The sequence below is a fragment of the Physeter macrocephalus genome, unplaced genomic scaffold, assembly GCF_002837175.3.
Source record: "Physeter macrocephalus isolate SW-GA unplaced genomic scaffold, ASM283717v5 random_275, whole genome shotgun sequence".
Lineage (NCBI taxonomy): Eukaryota > Metazoa > Chordata > Mammalia > Artiodactyla > Physeteridae > Physeter > Physeter macrocephalus.
In genome coordinates this window covers 1-13397 of record NW_021145577.1, presented here as the reverse complement: position 1 = coordinate 13397, position 13397 = coordinate 1, and the positions used below count along the sequence as shown (strand labels likewise).

At 54.3% G+C, this 13397-nt stretch overlaps 1 protein-coding gene across 1 annotated transcript in view; it reads right to left on the bottom strand.

The window, feature by feature from the left end:
• The window catches only part of LOC102974530 (ras-specific guanine nucleotide-releasing factor 1), a gene marked incomplete at its 3' end in the record, with an annotated part of 74209 nt that extends 61583 nt beyond the window's left edge, over positions 1-12626 (bottom strand). The window contains exon 1 of the mRNA XM_028484994.1: positions 12051-12626. Within this exon, the coding sequence (XP_028340795.1) occupies positions 12051-12326 (276 nt within the window). The remainder of the gene's footprint in view (positions 1-12050) is intronic.
• Between the last annotated feature and the right edge of the window lie 771 nt (positions 12627-13397).

The following is a 13397-nucleotide window of genomic DNA, read 5'->3' as shown; positions in this document are numbered from 1 at the left end:
AAGATCCCACATGCCGCGGAGCGGCTGGGCCTGTGAGCCATGGCCACTGAGCCTGTGCGTCTGGAGCCTGTGCTCCGTAAAGGGAGAGGTCACAACAGTGAGAGGCCCGCGTACCAAAAAAAAAAAAAAAAAAAAAAGGATAACCAACAAGGACCTACTGTATAGTACAGGGAACTCTACCCAATACTCTGTAATGGCCTATAAGGAAAAAGAATCTAAAAAAGAGTGGATATATGTATATGTGTAACTGACTCACTTTGCTGTACACCTGAAACTAGCACAACATTGTAAATGTACTCTACTCGAACACAAATTTAAGAAAAAGACCTTCTTTGAAAATAGGCTCTTTACAGATATAATCAAGGTAAGATGAAGTCATACCAGATTAATAAGAAGAAGCCTTAATATATAAAAAGAGGGAAATGCGGACACAGACACACAGGGGAGAAAGCCATGTGAAGAGGGAGGCAGAGACTGGAGAGATGCATCTACAAGACAAGGAACACCAGGGGCTGCTGGCAGCCATCAGCAGCTAGAAGAGGCAAGGAGAGATTCTTCCCTCGAGATTTCAGAGGGACCATGGCCCTGCAGGCATCTTGGTTTCAGACTTCTAGCCTCTGGAGCCGTGAGAGAATAAATTTCTGTTGTTTTAAACTAACCCCCCTCAACAAAACCAAACCAAACCAATCCATATGCACATGTACACACACAGGAGGCATGGGAGAGGCTTAGAAACTGGAGTCATAGCTGCGCTAAGATCAAAGGATGATTACGAATCAGCAATTTGGGGTACTCCTTCCATCACCTTCAGCTCCTGCTTCTTTCTCATTTCTGATATTCAATTGGTCACCAGGGTCTCTGCTCTGGATATCTCTGGAACTCTGCCTTCTGCCATCCTCACTGCCATGCTTGCTTCCAGGCTTCCTCATCTCCCACCCGGGCTATTAAACGGCCCCCTCTGGTCTCCCTGCCCCTGGTCTTGCCCCCTCTGATTCATCCTGCTTGACCAGAATCCAGACCCACTGTCCTGTCTGGGCCCCTGCTTGCTGTCTCCTCCAAGATGGAGGTGGGCTGGGGTCAGCTGCAGGACGGATGCCAGCACTCTCGGTCAACCCCACCCCTTCCACTTAGTAGGTCCACTCTGGTGGCCTGGTCAGGCAGGGTCAGCTTCTCCCCCACTGGGTCCTGGCTCCTTCCTCCTGGTCCATCTTTGGGACCACAGTCCCAGCTGGCCCTGGCCTGGCAGTCCTCTCTGCCCGATGCTTCCGAAGTCCCAGTGCCAGAGGGAACCTGAAGGGGCCTCAGCAGGGTGTGTGTGTGTGTGTGTGTGTGTGTGTGTGTGTGTGTGTGTGTCTGTGTGTGTGTGTGTAGATGCTCTGGCTGGAGTCCATCTCTCCCTCTATAAGGGGCTATCCATCCAGGCTGCCCCTCCCCTGAGGTCCCTGTCCACCTCTCACCGCTGAGATCCCAGGGGAAGCCTGTCTGCTCTCTGGCTCTCGCAGGAGAGATCTCACTCTTACCTGGGCCAGGCCACCCTGGGAGTGTGTTCTGCCCTCTCTCAGGGCTTCTGCAGCACGGCGCACAGTCCTCAGCGCTGCCCCCTCCCCGCCCTGGCTGCACCAGCCTCATGCTGGCCACACAGAGGGGCTTCACTGGGCCCAGTAAGTCCAAAATGGCCCTGCTCAACAGAAGTATTGGCTTCGAGCAGCCCCACTGGTGCTCCCACACCAATCCAGAAAAGACCTACCTGTCCTGCCCTATGGCTGTGGCTCAGCTGGTATGGCTGCACACGGGGTCTGGACACCCCACTTCATGACATTCTTTCCCCCTGCTCTGAGTGGCCTCGCTTCACCGACCTCTGCCTCTGGGTTCTCAAGTCTTGGCCTTCCCAGGGCCTGGTTACTGCACCATGACCTCTGCTCTGACCCGGGGATGAGCGCCTGTCTCAGAGCCCGGTCTCCTATGGGCTCCTAAGACTCCCAGGGCTGAGAGCTGCTGCCGGGACCGACCTCCTGAACACCTTATCACTGGCTTGCTTCTATTCTCTGCCTGCCCCCTGGGGACAGGAACAGAGGTGGGAGGAGAGACAGGAATGTCAGAGCTGAAGAGCCCAGTGAAAGTCCCTCCCTCCCAGAGTCAGCCTTGAACTAGGCAGTGCCTGGGGGACTGTGTCATCCTCCAAGCTTCTGCTGCTGAATGGTCTGTGTTTCCATGTGCACTACTCCAGACCCCATGAGCCACAGCCACAGATGTCATGCTTGGCTGGTCCTGCACAAACACCTTTCAATCTGTCATCACAAGTCAACAAGCCTGCCCTTCCCCCTCCCACCAACAGCCTCTCTAGACGTTTGCTGAAAGAAGGAATGAATTCCAGTCTGGACATGTCTGCCTTTCACCTTCCATTAGAAATGACCTATGCACAAAGGTGTTTATTAATTGCAGCTCTGTTTGTAATTTTAAAAGGACTATATAAATTACCCAAATGTCCCCCGAGAGGAGATTAGCTAAATAAACTACAGCACATCCACACAGTGGAATACTATGCAGCTGTAAAAAAGATGAGGACGCTCCATATACTTATGGAGAACTATCTCCACAATATATTGAGAAAAACAGGTGTAGAATAGTGTTTGTAGTACGTTACCACTTGTATAATTACACAGATGTGCATATATATGGCCATAGATCTATACATCTTTGCATATATTTGCATATATAATGTCTCTGGAAGAATGCATAAGCAACTGGTAACATCAAAATCCTTTGGAGAGGAGAACTGGATTGCTGGGGTCAGCAGCAGAAAGGAGCATTGTCAGTGAACACTTCTTTGTAACTTCTGAATGTAGAACCATGGTAATGTATTACCAATTCTAAAATTTTATCTACCTATTTATTTGTTTACTTATTTTTGGCCATGCCATGTGGCATGTGGGGATCTTAGTTCCCTGACCAGGGATCAAACCTGTGCCGCCGGCATTGAGAGCGTGGAGTTTTAAACACTGGACCTCCAAGGAAGTCCCAATTCCAAAATTTTAAAATAAAAGGCACTGGCTGTTTGAGAGGCCCAGCCGGCCATCCACTCCCCAGGTTCTCCAACCTGCACCCTGCACTCCTGGTCACCAGGACACTCCTCTTTTGGAGCCCAGCGGTGCAGCGTCCTGGAGAGTGATCTCCACCAAACATGCTTAGCCTGCCCTGCCCTGAGAGCTCACGGGAGCCACTGATGGGGTGGGCCCCTGTTTTTGCAGTGATTCTGCCCTGGAGATCGTCATCACTTCCCCGCTGGTCCCCCCTTATGAAAGCCCCTGGATATACAAGTGCTCTTGCTTGAGGAACTGCACCACGTCTTTCCAGGAGGCAATGGGTGTCCCATAAGCAGCTTGTTTCCCTTTTCTCTCCAGGCTACCAGGAAGTTCTCAGAAGTATTACTTACCTGCCTCTCCTCACCTGTGCCCACACCGTATGGGCTCTCCTTTTGGAACATCAGCCCTTCCCCCAGGTCCCCAAAGCCTGTGGATCTGACCAGAGATCAGGGTAGGAGGGCAGCAGCAGGCTCGGGGCAAGGTGAGTGAGCATGCAGAGAATGCTGCATGATGGACTAGGTGCCTCCAAACTCTTTCACTCATTTCTTTTTTTCTTTTTTTTTTTTTTTTGCGGTACACGGGCCTCCCTCTGTTGTGGCCTCTCCCGTTGCGGGGCACAGGCTCCGGACGCGCAGGCTCAGTGGCCATGGCTCACGGGCCCAGCCGCTCCGCGGCATGTGGGATCTTCCCGGACCGGGGCACGAACCCGTGTCCCCTGCATCGGCAGGCGGACTCTCAACCACTGCGCCACCAGGGAAGCCCTTCACTCATTTCTTGAGTGTGGCTAAGAGTCTAAGAGAATTAAGTAAAGTTGGTTATATTTTACTCATACAGTCTGACAGAGGAAAAGTCAATCGAGATCAAGCTTGTCTGAATTTCTAGATGGGTTTCTGGAATACTGGCTAAGGTTGCTCAGAATTCATTCATTCACTCTTCTAAAATGAATTTTATTTTAAGGTCTGAGTTAGATTTTCCAAGTTGAAAAAAAAATCAAAATTCAACTAGGAAGTATCTTCTTGAAAATAATTCTCTCTGTTTTTCAGGGCAAAGAAGTTGCATTAGCCTTGTTGGATTAGTAAGATCTGGTCTTTAAGTATAAATTGCTGAATTTAACAGTTGGCCTGGATGTCCACTGACCTGAACAATCTAGAACAAGGAGGGCTGACATTTATTAGCAGTGACAGCTCAGGGTCTGGCACCACACAGACACTCAGGTATTTATTTGTTGGGAGATGAGCTCCCTCTATCTGAGCTTTATCTGCCAAATGGGGATTCTCTCTCCCCTGTGTAGAACTGCAGTAACGGCAGCGTTACTTTGGTGGTTACCGGAAATGCTAAGCCTGAAAAGGACTTTGTAATCTGTAAGCTGCAAAGGTGCTCTACCTGAGTGGTGGCTGGAGGAGAAGGTATGGTAGGACAGCACCTGGTGCTTTCACGGGATGAGAACTTGACACTCCCTGCCGTTGCCCACTGAGCCCGGGAGGTGGGAAGCCCCAGAGGCTGTGGGGCGCATCCTGGGCGTGCAGGAGCTAGGGGTGGTTTTTGTAGCACAGCGCAAGCCCAGGTTTCAGTGACATGGTGACGCAGTGACCCGGCTGGGATGGGAGTGGAGGGGGGACCTTCAGCGCTCGGCACTCCCCACATTCAGGCCTCTTTTACTGCTCAGTTCTACAGCCTCCTCTGACCTGACCTCCTGCCTCCAGATGGGTCATGCTTCTGTCTCTTCTCACCCTGCCGTGATCTCTCCAGCACAGAGATCACAGCAGTCCATCTCCAGCGGAGAGACCTGTGCTGGCTCCCCACTGCGCTCTGTAGGCTGCACACAGGCTTTAGGGGCCAGCTCTGCCTACCCTGCAACCTACATTACCTGTCCTACTTGTCCCTTTCTTGGTGGAGTCTCCCTGATGCCCCCAGGCTGGAAGCAGTTGCCCCTGTTAAGTGTGAGCACAGATTCTGCTTTCTGTCATTAAACCCATCAAGACGGGCGCCTTTGCCTTTCTCCTCAGCTACTCGTGTGTGTGTGTGTGTGTGTGTGTGTGTGTGTGTGTGTGATGATCAGATCTGCATTTTGGAAAGTGGTCTGGCTGCGGAGAGGCACGGGGATGGCGGGACGCAGCGGATGTAGGGAGACAGTTCTCCCAGAATCTCTAGAGCCCTGCTTTCAGGCACGTGGTGGGTCTGCACGTCCCCACCGCCACTGAACTGAAGCCACAGGACCTGCCTTGCGGTCATGTGGTCAGCATGGGTCACTTCCGGGGGGCGCTTTAAGAGCCAGGGAGAGATCTGCCACATTCTCTGCCCTTGGCTGTGGCGGCTGTGGAGGCAAGTGTCAGGATGAATCTCCATCAGGCTGCTCACAATGAGCAATGCCCTCCTGCCAACCGCATGGGACCTAAAGCATGAGCAAGAAATAAACCTCTGTCATGTTCATGGAGATCTGGGCCTTGGTTGTTACTGCAGCATGACACCACTCATGCTGACCAGTACACCTGTCAGGAGGCCCCCACCTAAGTCCAGACAAGAGATGATGGCTGTCTGGACTAGAGCCTTGGAAGAAGAGAGGGACAAGAGTGGATGGTCTGAGAGAGATTTAGGAGGTGAAATCGATGGGGCTGGGTGAAGGTGTGGCTGCCAGGGATGAGGGAAGCTCCTGCAGCCATTTTTTCCCTTTCAGGGGCATGCTTGCTCAGACATTCTCAGAAACCCATAGGTTATTTGAGATAAGATTTACCATCCTACCTTTATATCCAGGGTCAGGGCTCCGTGTTGACTCACTTCAAACCTGCCAGAGACCCAGGTGATCTGGGTCATTGCTTCATGCAGGAAGAGCCTTGTCCTAAAGGTGAAAGCTGAAGCCACAACAGCTACCGTGAATTGATCGGACCTACGGTGCTACGCTAGGGCTTTACAAATAGCATCAAGTACAATGCTCAGAACAGGGCTGCCGGGTAGGCTGTGTTACGGTTTCCATCTCACAGATGGGGAAACTGACGCTCAGAGGGCAATAAGACCTTCCCTAGGTAGGAGGTGACAGAGCCAGGATCCAAAGCCAGTCTGTGTGGCTCGAAACCCACAACTTTTACCTAAGGCTGTGTCATTGCCGGAGACAGAGAAACCCCTCAGTGAATGAGCTGGGAGTCGAGGCTGCGCCCTCCTCTCTGAGTGGCGGATGATACGCAGTGGTGGAGTCCGAGGCTCCCAGCTGCTCCCTGCACGACAGTCGCCTTTACGGAGGTGTTTGGGCGTTGGCAGTGTTCTGGGCCCCCCTCAAGTGCACGCGTCACCAACTCTCCTGCATAAACATCGGGGGCTGAGTCCTGTTCTTGGCTCTGTACACATGGGCGCCGGCTCCAGGCTCCAGGCTCCCACGGATTCCAGGGAAACGGGACTGCAGGGTGTGGATGCCTGCCTTGGGGTGTTTATCCTTGACTCCTGGGATTCGAGGTGCAAGGTTCCCACCCAAGCAGAAACAAAAGCTGCTTCACAGATGTCACCAAAGAGGCAGTGGCATCATTTCGCTTGCTGTTAATTCTCTCTCTCTTTCTCTCTCTCTCTCATTTTTCATTTATCTCGGCAGAGGATGGTAAACTCACACAGTCCCTCAACCCAAGTCTTTATGCTGCGCTGGTGCTTGGAGAGCTCAGGTTTTAGAGTCAGGTAGACCTGGGCTCACATGGCAGCTTTGCCACGTAACCTTTGCTCTCTGTAACCTTGAACAAGTTACTTACCATCTCTGAGCCTCAGTTTGGTCATCTCAAAAATGGGTTACCGGGTATAACCTCACAGGGCTGTTAGGACAATTAGGGGAGGTATTGTATGTAAAACATGCACTCTGGCCCTTACGTTCTAAGGGGAAGGAAGACCCTTCACAAACCACCAGCCAAATACATCAATTAATCCCAACCTGGTAAGCGATGTGGATGAAGGAGAGAGGGTTGTCCCTGCCTGTGATGGGGGACCTGGGGCTCCTCTAGCTCCTGCAGTGAGGGGAGGCCCTCAGGAGGTGACTTTTAGGCTAAGACCTAAAAGGAGGTCTTAGGAGGAGGAGAAGCTGGTCACTAAAGGCTGGGGGGAGTAGGCGATCATTCCAGGCACAGGGAGCAGCTGCTGCAGAAGCCTTGAGGTGGGAAAGAGGAGGCAGGTGTAGGGTGAACAGGAGGGGGATGGGAGGGCGGGGCAGAGTTAGCAGGGCAGGCAGAGGCTGGAGCCCGTTGGGTCCTCCAGGTCATGCTGGAGAATCTGCATTTTTTCCTAAAGGCAATGAGAGCCAGTGACACTTTCAGTGGCTTAGTACCTGGTCAGGTGTGCCCTTTAGAAGCTCACTCTGGTGGCTTGCTGTGTGGCAGGGGACTGGCGTAGGGCGAGATGGGACCATGTGAGCGAGTTCAACACATCAAGCCTGACACTGTGAGCTCCTGAACCAAGGCAGGGGCAGGGAGAGAGTCCGGACTCCTTAGGACGGAGAATTCCTGGCACTTGGTGTTTACTGTGGGAGTGAGTCTAGGGAGAGCACCCTACTCCACTGTGAGCCCTTTGAAGACAAGGATTAAGTCTGATTTTTCTCTGTATCCACAAGACCCAGCATGGGCCTCACACCGAGAGCCAAAATGTTTACGGCACGCACAAATGGCAGTGAGATTTTAGTGTAGGCTTGTGTATGTACAGTCTGCTTCTGACCTTCATCCCACTGTCGCCAAGCAGAGGGGCAGGGACCTGGTACTTCCCTGTCCCAATTAAGGTGTCATTCCTGAGCTGCTTCAACCTCGTTTCAGTGCTAGAAATATTTGGGGGCTGGGGTGGGGAGATGGGCACCCCACACACTTACCCCTGGGGTCCCACACCTGCCGGGCTGGGCCTGGTCTGGAACCGTGGGGCAGCCCTGCTGGCCCTTCCATAGGTGCAAGGATCGTGGGCTGAGTTGCTGGCGCCACGTGTGTGCATGACGTCCCTGTGTCCCTGTGTCCCTGTGTCTGGGGGAGGGGGTGTTGCTTTTCGAGTACACTTATCCCCCTACATTCAGGTTTGTGTTTTTCTGATTGGCCCAGAGGGCTGACTGTGCTACAGCAACAGGCAGGCAGGCTTTGTGGTGAAGACAGCGCAGCTGCAGAGAAAGCCAGAGAGCCTTTCAGCTGCTGCCTTGCTGGGTGGTGCTGGTGAGATTGTTTCCTCATCTGTAAACCGGGCACACTCATGGCTTTAGGGCTGTTGTGAACAGGTATCCACCAGGCCAACCAGAAATGTGTCCTGCGAATGAGGACCGGGAGAGGGACTTCCTCTTGTCTCCAGGGAAAGGCACCCACTGGGCGGATAACAGGTGCTAATGGGCACCCCCAGCTTCCGGAGCCTCTGCCCACATCAGTGCTGAGGTTCCGGCTGAAGGGATCTGTCTGTGTCCCTTCTGTTTTACAGGAATCAGGAAGAGTCTGGGGTCTACATTTTGATCCCTTCTGGTTGGGGTGGGGTGGGGGGGGTGGTAAGGGGAGTGCTGGGGTTGGTTTGGTCAAGTCCACCACTGAGAAGCTGGGGCTGGAAGCTCTATTTCGGCGGGCTGGTAGTGAGGGTGGGAAAAGCCAGTGTGGGGTGACTCCATGCCAAAGCAGAGCAAGAACCCCAAGGGTCAATCTCTGAACCCAAATTCTAAGTCCAGGGCCTCTGGGCCTTCAGTGTGTGGGCTGTAGGGTCAGAGGTGAGGAGGTCAGGGCTGAGCAAGCAGGGCTCAGGCCAGCGTGTGGAGTAACTGCCAGTCAGCAAAGGAGCGCGGCTGTGCCCCTCCGATTTCAAGAGGCCTTGGGATTCCAGGCCAGAGCTACCACAGACGCGGTCAGAGCAGTGCAGAAGCAGCCAGAGGACAGCACATCATGTTAGGATGGGCCTGGGCTCCCAGAGCACCCTGGGAGCCCTTCCTATTAGAGCTTCTTCACAGTGTAAGTTGCCATCTTTATCTGTGTTAGTCTTCCCTGGGGGCCGGGGACTGTGACATCCGGCTTCCTGGGCCTCTGACCCTGCGCCGGGCCTGGACTGGTGCACAGTCAGTCCTCAGGACATGAAATGTGGAATTGACAAGCTACACCAGTAAGTTCAGCTCAATTAGTATCTCCTGAGCACATACTATGTGCTTTGTCCCTGACTCATCCTTGTCATTCGGGTGGTTCCCAGCCAAGACTTGGTTTCTATTTCTTGAGAAACCATCTCTGGCCCTTCCAGATGGAAGCTGCCTGCTTAGGCCTGGATAAAAATGACATCCTGCTAAAACCAAGTCATCACTAGATGTTGGCCAGTCCAAACTGATAGCTTCTCTGAGGCCTCCTAACATGGGTTCTCTGCCACATACCCAGCAGGTTTTGAATCAAGGTTTCCTGCGGTTTACAAGGCAAACCCCGTCACAGAATGGCTTGGAGCTGGGCCTCTCATGAGGGTGCTATGGGGGCTCCCCCTCAAGGAGAAACATGGAGGCCGTCAATTTTACTCAAAGGTTTAGAAAAGAAAAAGATATAAGTTTTTATAGACACGTGCAGACCAAAGGAACAGGATCTACCTTTCCAGACGAGCCAAACTCTCGGTCTGGAGTCAAACGGAACATCTCTATAACTGTACGAAACAAAGCACACATCTTTAACAGAAATTTGCACCTGAGCTGGGCAGCACCAGACCATCCCCTACTATTCCCAACCCCCTTCTGTTCTCTTGTGCCAGGAGGGCTACTCTTGTGACCACATTTGAGGATCTCTGACTGTTGGTGTTCTGGGGAAACGGCTCAGACCACGTGTGCACGTGGTCAAGTGGTTTTGCACTCCTGTCCCTCCCATAATCCACTGCTAGCACGATTCAACACCCGAGCCAAGAGGTGAATGATCTGGAATCAACGTAAGATCTCATTTTCAGGAATTCTTAGACATTGGGTGAATTCTAGGTCTGATTCTGCCACTGAATCAGAATCAGGTAGGTAATTTCTTCCCAATCTGCTCTTCAGTTTCCCTATCTGTAAAATGGGAGGAGGCGGCTGTACAATCTCTCTGACATTCCTTTCAGCTTCAACATTTTATGTTAGACCTCTATTCCTTGTCCAGGTGGGTATAATTCAGATTCAATTAACATTTATCATGTCAAACTAAAATGGATTGTGAGCATACTTCCATACACATTATTTCTGTTCTCAAAACCCCAGAAAGATAGGTGTTATTACCTCCATTTTGTTTACAAAACAGCGGCTCAGAGAAGTTTAGTGTGTTAACTGAGGTCACACAGCCAGGAAGTTGCAGAGCTGTGATTCAGTCTCAGGCCTGTTTCTGGCTTTGTGTCCAAGGGGCTGAGAGCACACACTGTGTGCGCAACAACACCTCAGCTTCCTTCAGCCCTCTCTCCCTGCCTGCCCGGGAGCTCAGCTCTGTGCTCTGGGGTAGGGGGCCGAGGATGGGCGCCAGTTGGGGCTATAGGCCACTGGTAGTACAGGTGGACTTTGGCCAACAAGTGTTGATAATGTTCTGGAAGGCTGGCAAAGGGCAGGTTATCAAGGGCTGAGAGAGCATCTCTGGCCTAGCCTGGGTCTGGGTCTCCCAGGTGAGTCTCCTAGGCCCCATTTGTGCCTTTAGCTTAAGGAGCTGCCTGCTCTTTGCTTTGCTTTGCTTTGCTTTGCTTTGCTTTACCATCTGGGAGCCCCTACCTGCCATACGGCTTGCCATCCCCAGAGACCCACCCTCAAATATTCCTGTCCACCTTTCTCAGCCTTCGAAATCATCTCACAGTACCTCTGGGCTGAGGGCAGGGAAGGAAGAGATGAGCTGCGGGGACTGAACTCAGATCTCTCTGGACCATTAGGAGGGCGACTTCAAGGATGCTTTTATTTCAGCCAATTCAACCACCACCAGTCTGCCTGCAGTAATGGCTTTCGAGCCCTCAGTTATCGTCTCAGAACCGTAAGGTGGCCTCAACTCCTGGCATGACACCGGGCAAGTAAATTTCTCTCTTGGCCTCAGTGTCCTCATCTAGGCAATAACCAGCTGGTTGGGTCCCCATGGATCACAGGTCCTCCCAGCGGTGACATTTTAGCATCCACTATCTTTGACTTTACCTTTCCAGAGGAGGGGGACAGACTAGATGCCTTTGGAGAGTGCATCAAGCTTAAAAATTGCACTCCCGCTGTCTGGTGCTCTCACTCGGTGCCCGCATGGTGCTCTCACTCCATCCCTCCACACCAAAGGCACACCCGCACCCCGCCCAGGCCCCCGGTAGATCCAGGCCTGGCCTTTTAGCCTCGCAACTCCGGAAACGCTAGAGCCGCGACTGCGGCGGTGGCGGAGGCGCAGGGGGCGGAGGAGGAGAGATGCGCCCACTTGTCCCGCGGTTTCCGCAGCGGCCCTGGCCCCAGCCCCGGCAAATGAGAAAGGTCCCCGGAACCCTTCGGTTTGTTGCTTGCGCCTGGGGCCGGCTGGGAGTGCGCCACCGGTCGATGGCACCTAACCGACCCCTGCGGCCTCGCAGCCCCCCAACTTGGCAGAGAGAGCGCAGGCTCCTCTTCGCCCCCAGCCGCGGTGAGGTAGGGGCCGCGGCGCTCGCACGCCTCCGTCTCGCCCTTCCCGTGCCTAAGCGCGGGGAATTACACCTCCGCGGTCCGGGGCTCTCCCGGGTGGGAGTGGATGTGGGTCTACATTCATTGCTTCCGTCTCCCGCGGGAGCCCATCTCTCTCCGCGCCTCATCCCCCTCCGCATCTCCGCGTCTCGCCCGCTCTGCGCCCGCCTCCCACCGAGCTCGCCGGGTGAAGGGCAGCCGCAGCCCACACCCGCTCCCTGTCCGCAGTCCCTGCCCCCTCTGGCCACGGCGGGGTCACCGCCCGCTTAGGCCAACCCTCCCTTCTCGCGAGGGCGCCGAGTAGAGGGACTAAAGTTCGGGCGCCTTCGGCCGGCGGAAGGGCCTGCGCCCCGAGGGCCGCGGCCCGGGCGCTGGGAGGTCAGACGCGGCGCTGGCCTCACCTGTTTCTCCAGCGGCTCCTTGGCCGAGAGCGTAGGCTTGGGAGAGGGCGCGCGGTCGCAGACGCAGCCCTCCAGCAGGTAGAGCCCCGAGGGCCGCGAGCTCGAGTCGCTCTCGAAGTAGAAGAGCAGGTTCTGCAGCAGCGCGAACCACTTGGTTTGCCATTTTGTGTTGTCCGAACTCCGCTTGCTCAGGTAGCCCTTGCGCGTGCCGTCCTTGCGCGCCAGCAGTCCCAGGGACGCGACGTGGCCGTCGTTCAGCCGGATCCCCTTCTGCATGGTGCTCGGAGGCCAGCTAGACTCCACGCGCTTACATTTTCTCCGCGCGGCACCCGGCAGCCCCTGGCCGTGCGTGCTGCGCGCTGCCTCTCTCAGGCGCTCGCCTCGCTCCTTCTCGCTCTCCCCTCCCCCCAAATTTCTACAGTCCGGGATCTGGCGCCGAGCCGCGGCCGCTGGAATCCAGATGTACCATTCCCCTCCAGAACCTCTTCCCCGCTTCGCAGAGCCCACGGGCCCTGGAGATGCCTTCCGACCCTCCCCTGGCGCCGGGCAAACTGAGGGACTGGCGAGCTGCGCGCTGGCGAGGGGCAGGCGGAGTCATGTGACGCCGATCCCTCGAAGAGCCCGCTTTAGCAGCGCGGACAGGGACACACGCACGCAGCCCGCCGAGGCGCAGAGCCGCGCGCAGGCTGCACCTTGGCGCCTCCTCCCCCTCCCCGGACACACAGACGCACACGCACAAACAAATCTTGTCCTCCCTCCCTTGATCTCCTCTTCTCCCCTTCGGGTGTTAAAAAGCAAATCAGATCAATTTTCGTTTGACCCAGTGGAACACCGGAGGCTCGCCATCCCGGGAGTTTGCGTCTTTGCGCCCCGCCGCGGCGCACTGTAGACCTGGGGTTAAGTCCCATTTGTCATTTTCTCCTCCAAAGGCTTCCTCCTGGTACTTTATTTTTCTAATCCGTGGTGGATGGAGGAAGGTGGATGGCGAAACAGAGCTGAAAGAGCTTTCAGTTCTAATATTTGCGTAATCGGCCAGGTCACATATTCATTTCAGCATCCAGCCCCACTTCTGGTGGTTTCCCCAGCGACCTAAGGACAATACAGACGGAGATGTGGAGGGGGAGGTGAGCGTTTATTTTATTTTATTTTATTTTATTTTGAGTGTTTCCATAATTACGGGCGCCACCTCCTGCGCCCTGAGGTCTGGCCAGCGAGTCGCTGCTGGGAGTTTTCTGCAAATACCCTCCAAAGCCTGAAGGCGGGCTTCAAACGCAGGCGCCAGGGACCATGGGAGCCTTCAAATAGCTGCGCTGGCGCAATGATACCTTAATGATAGATTTTCCGTTC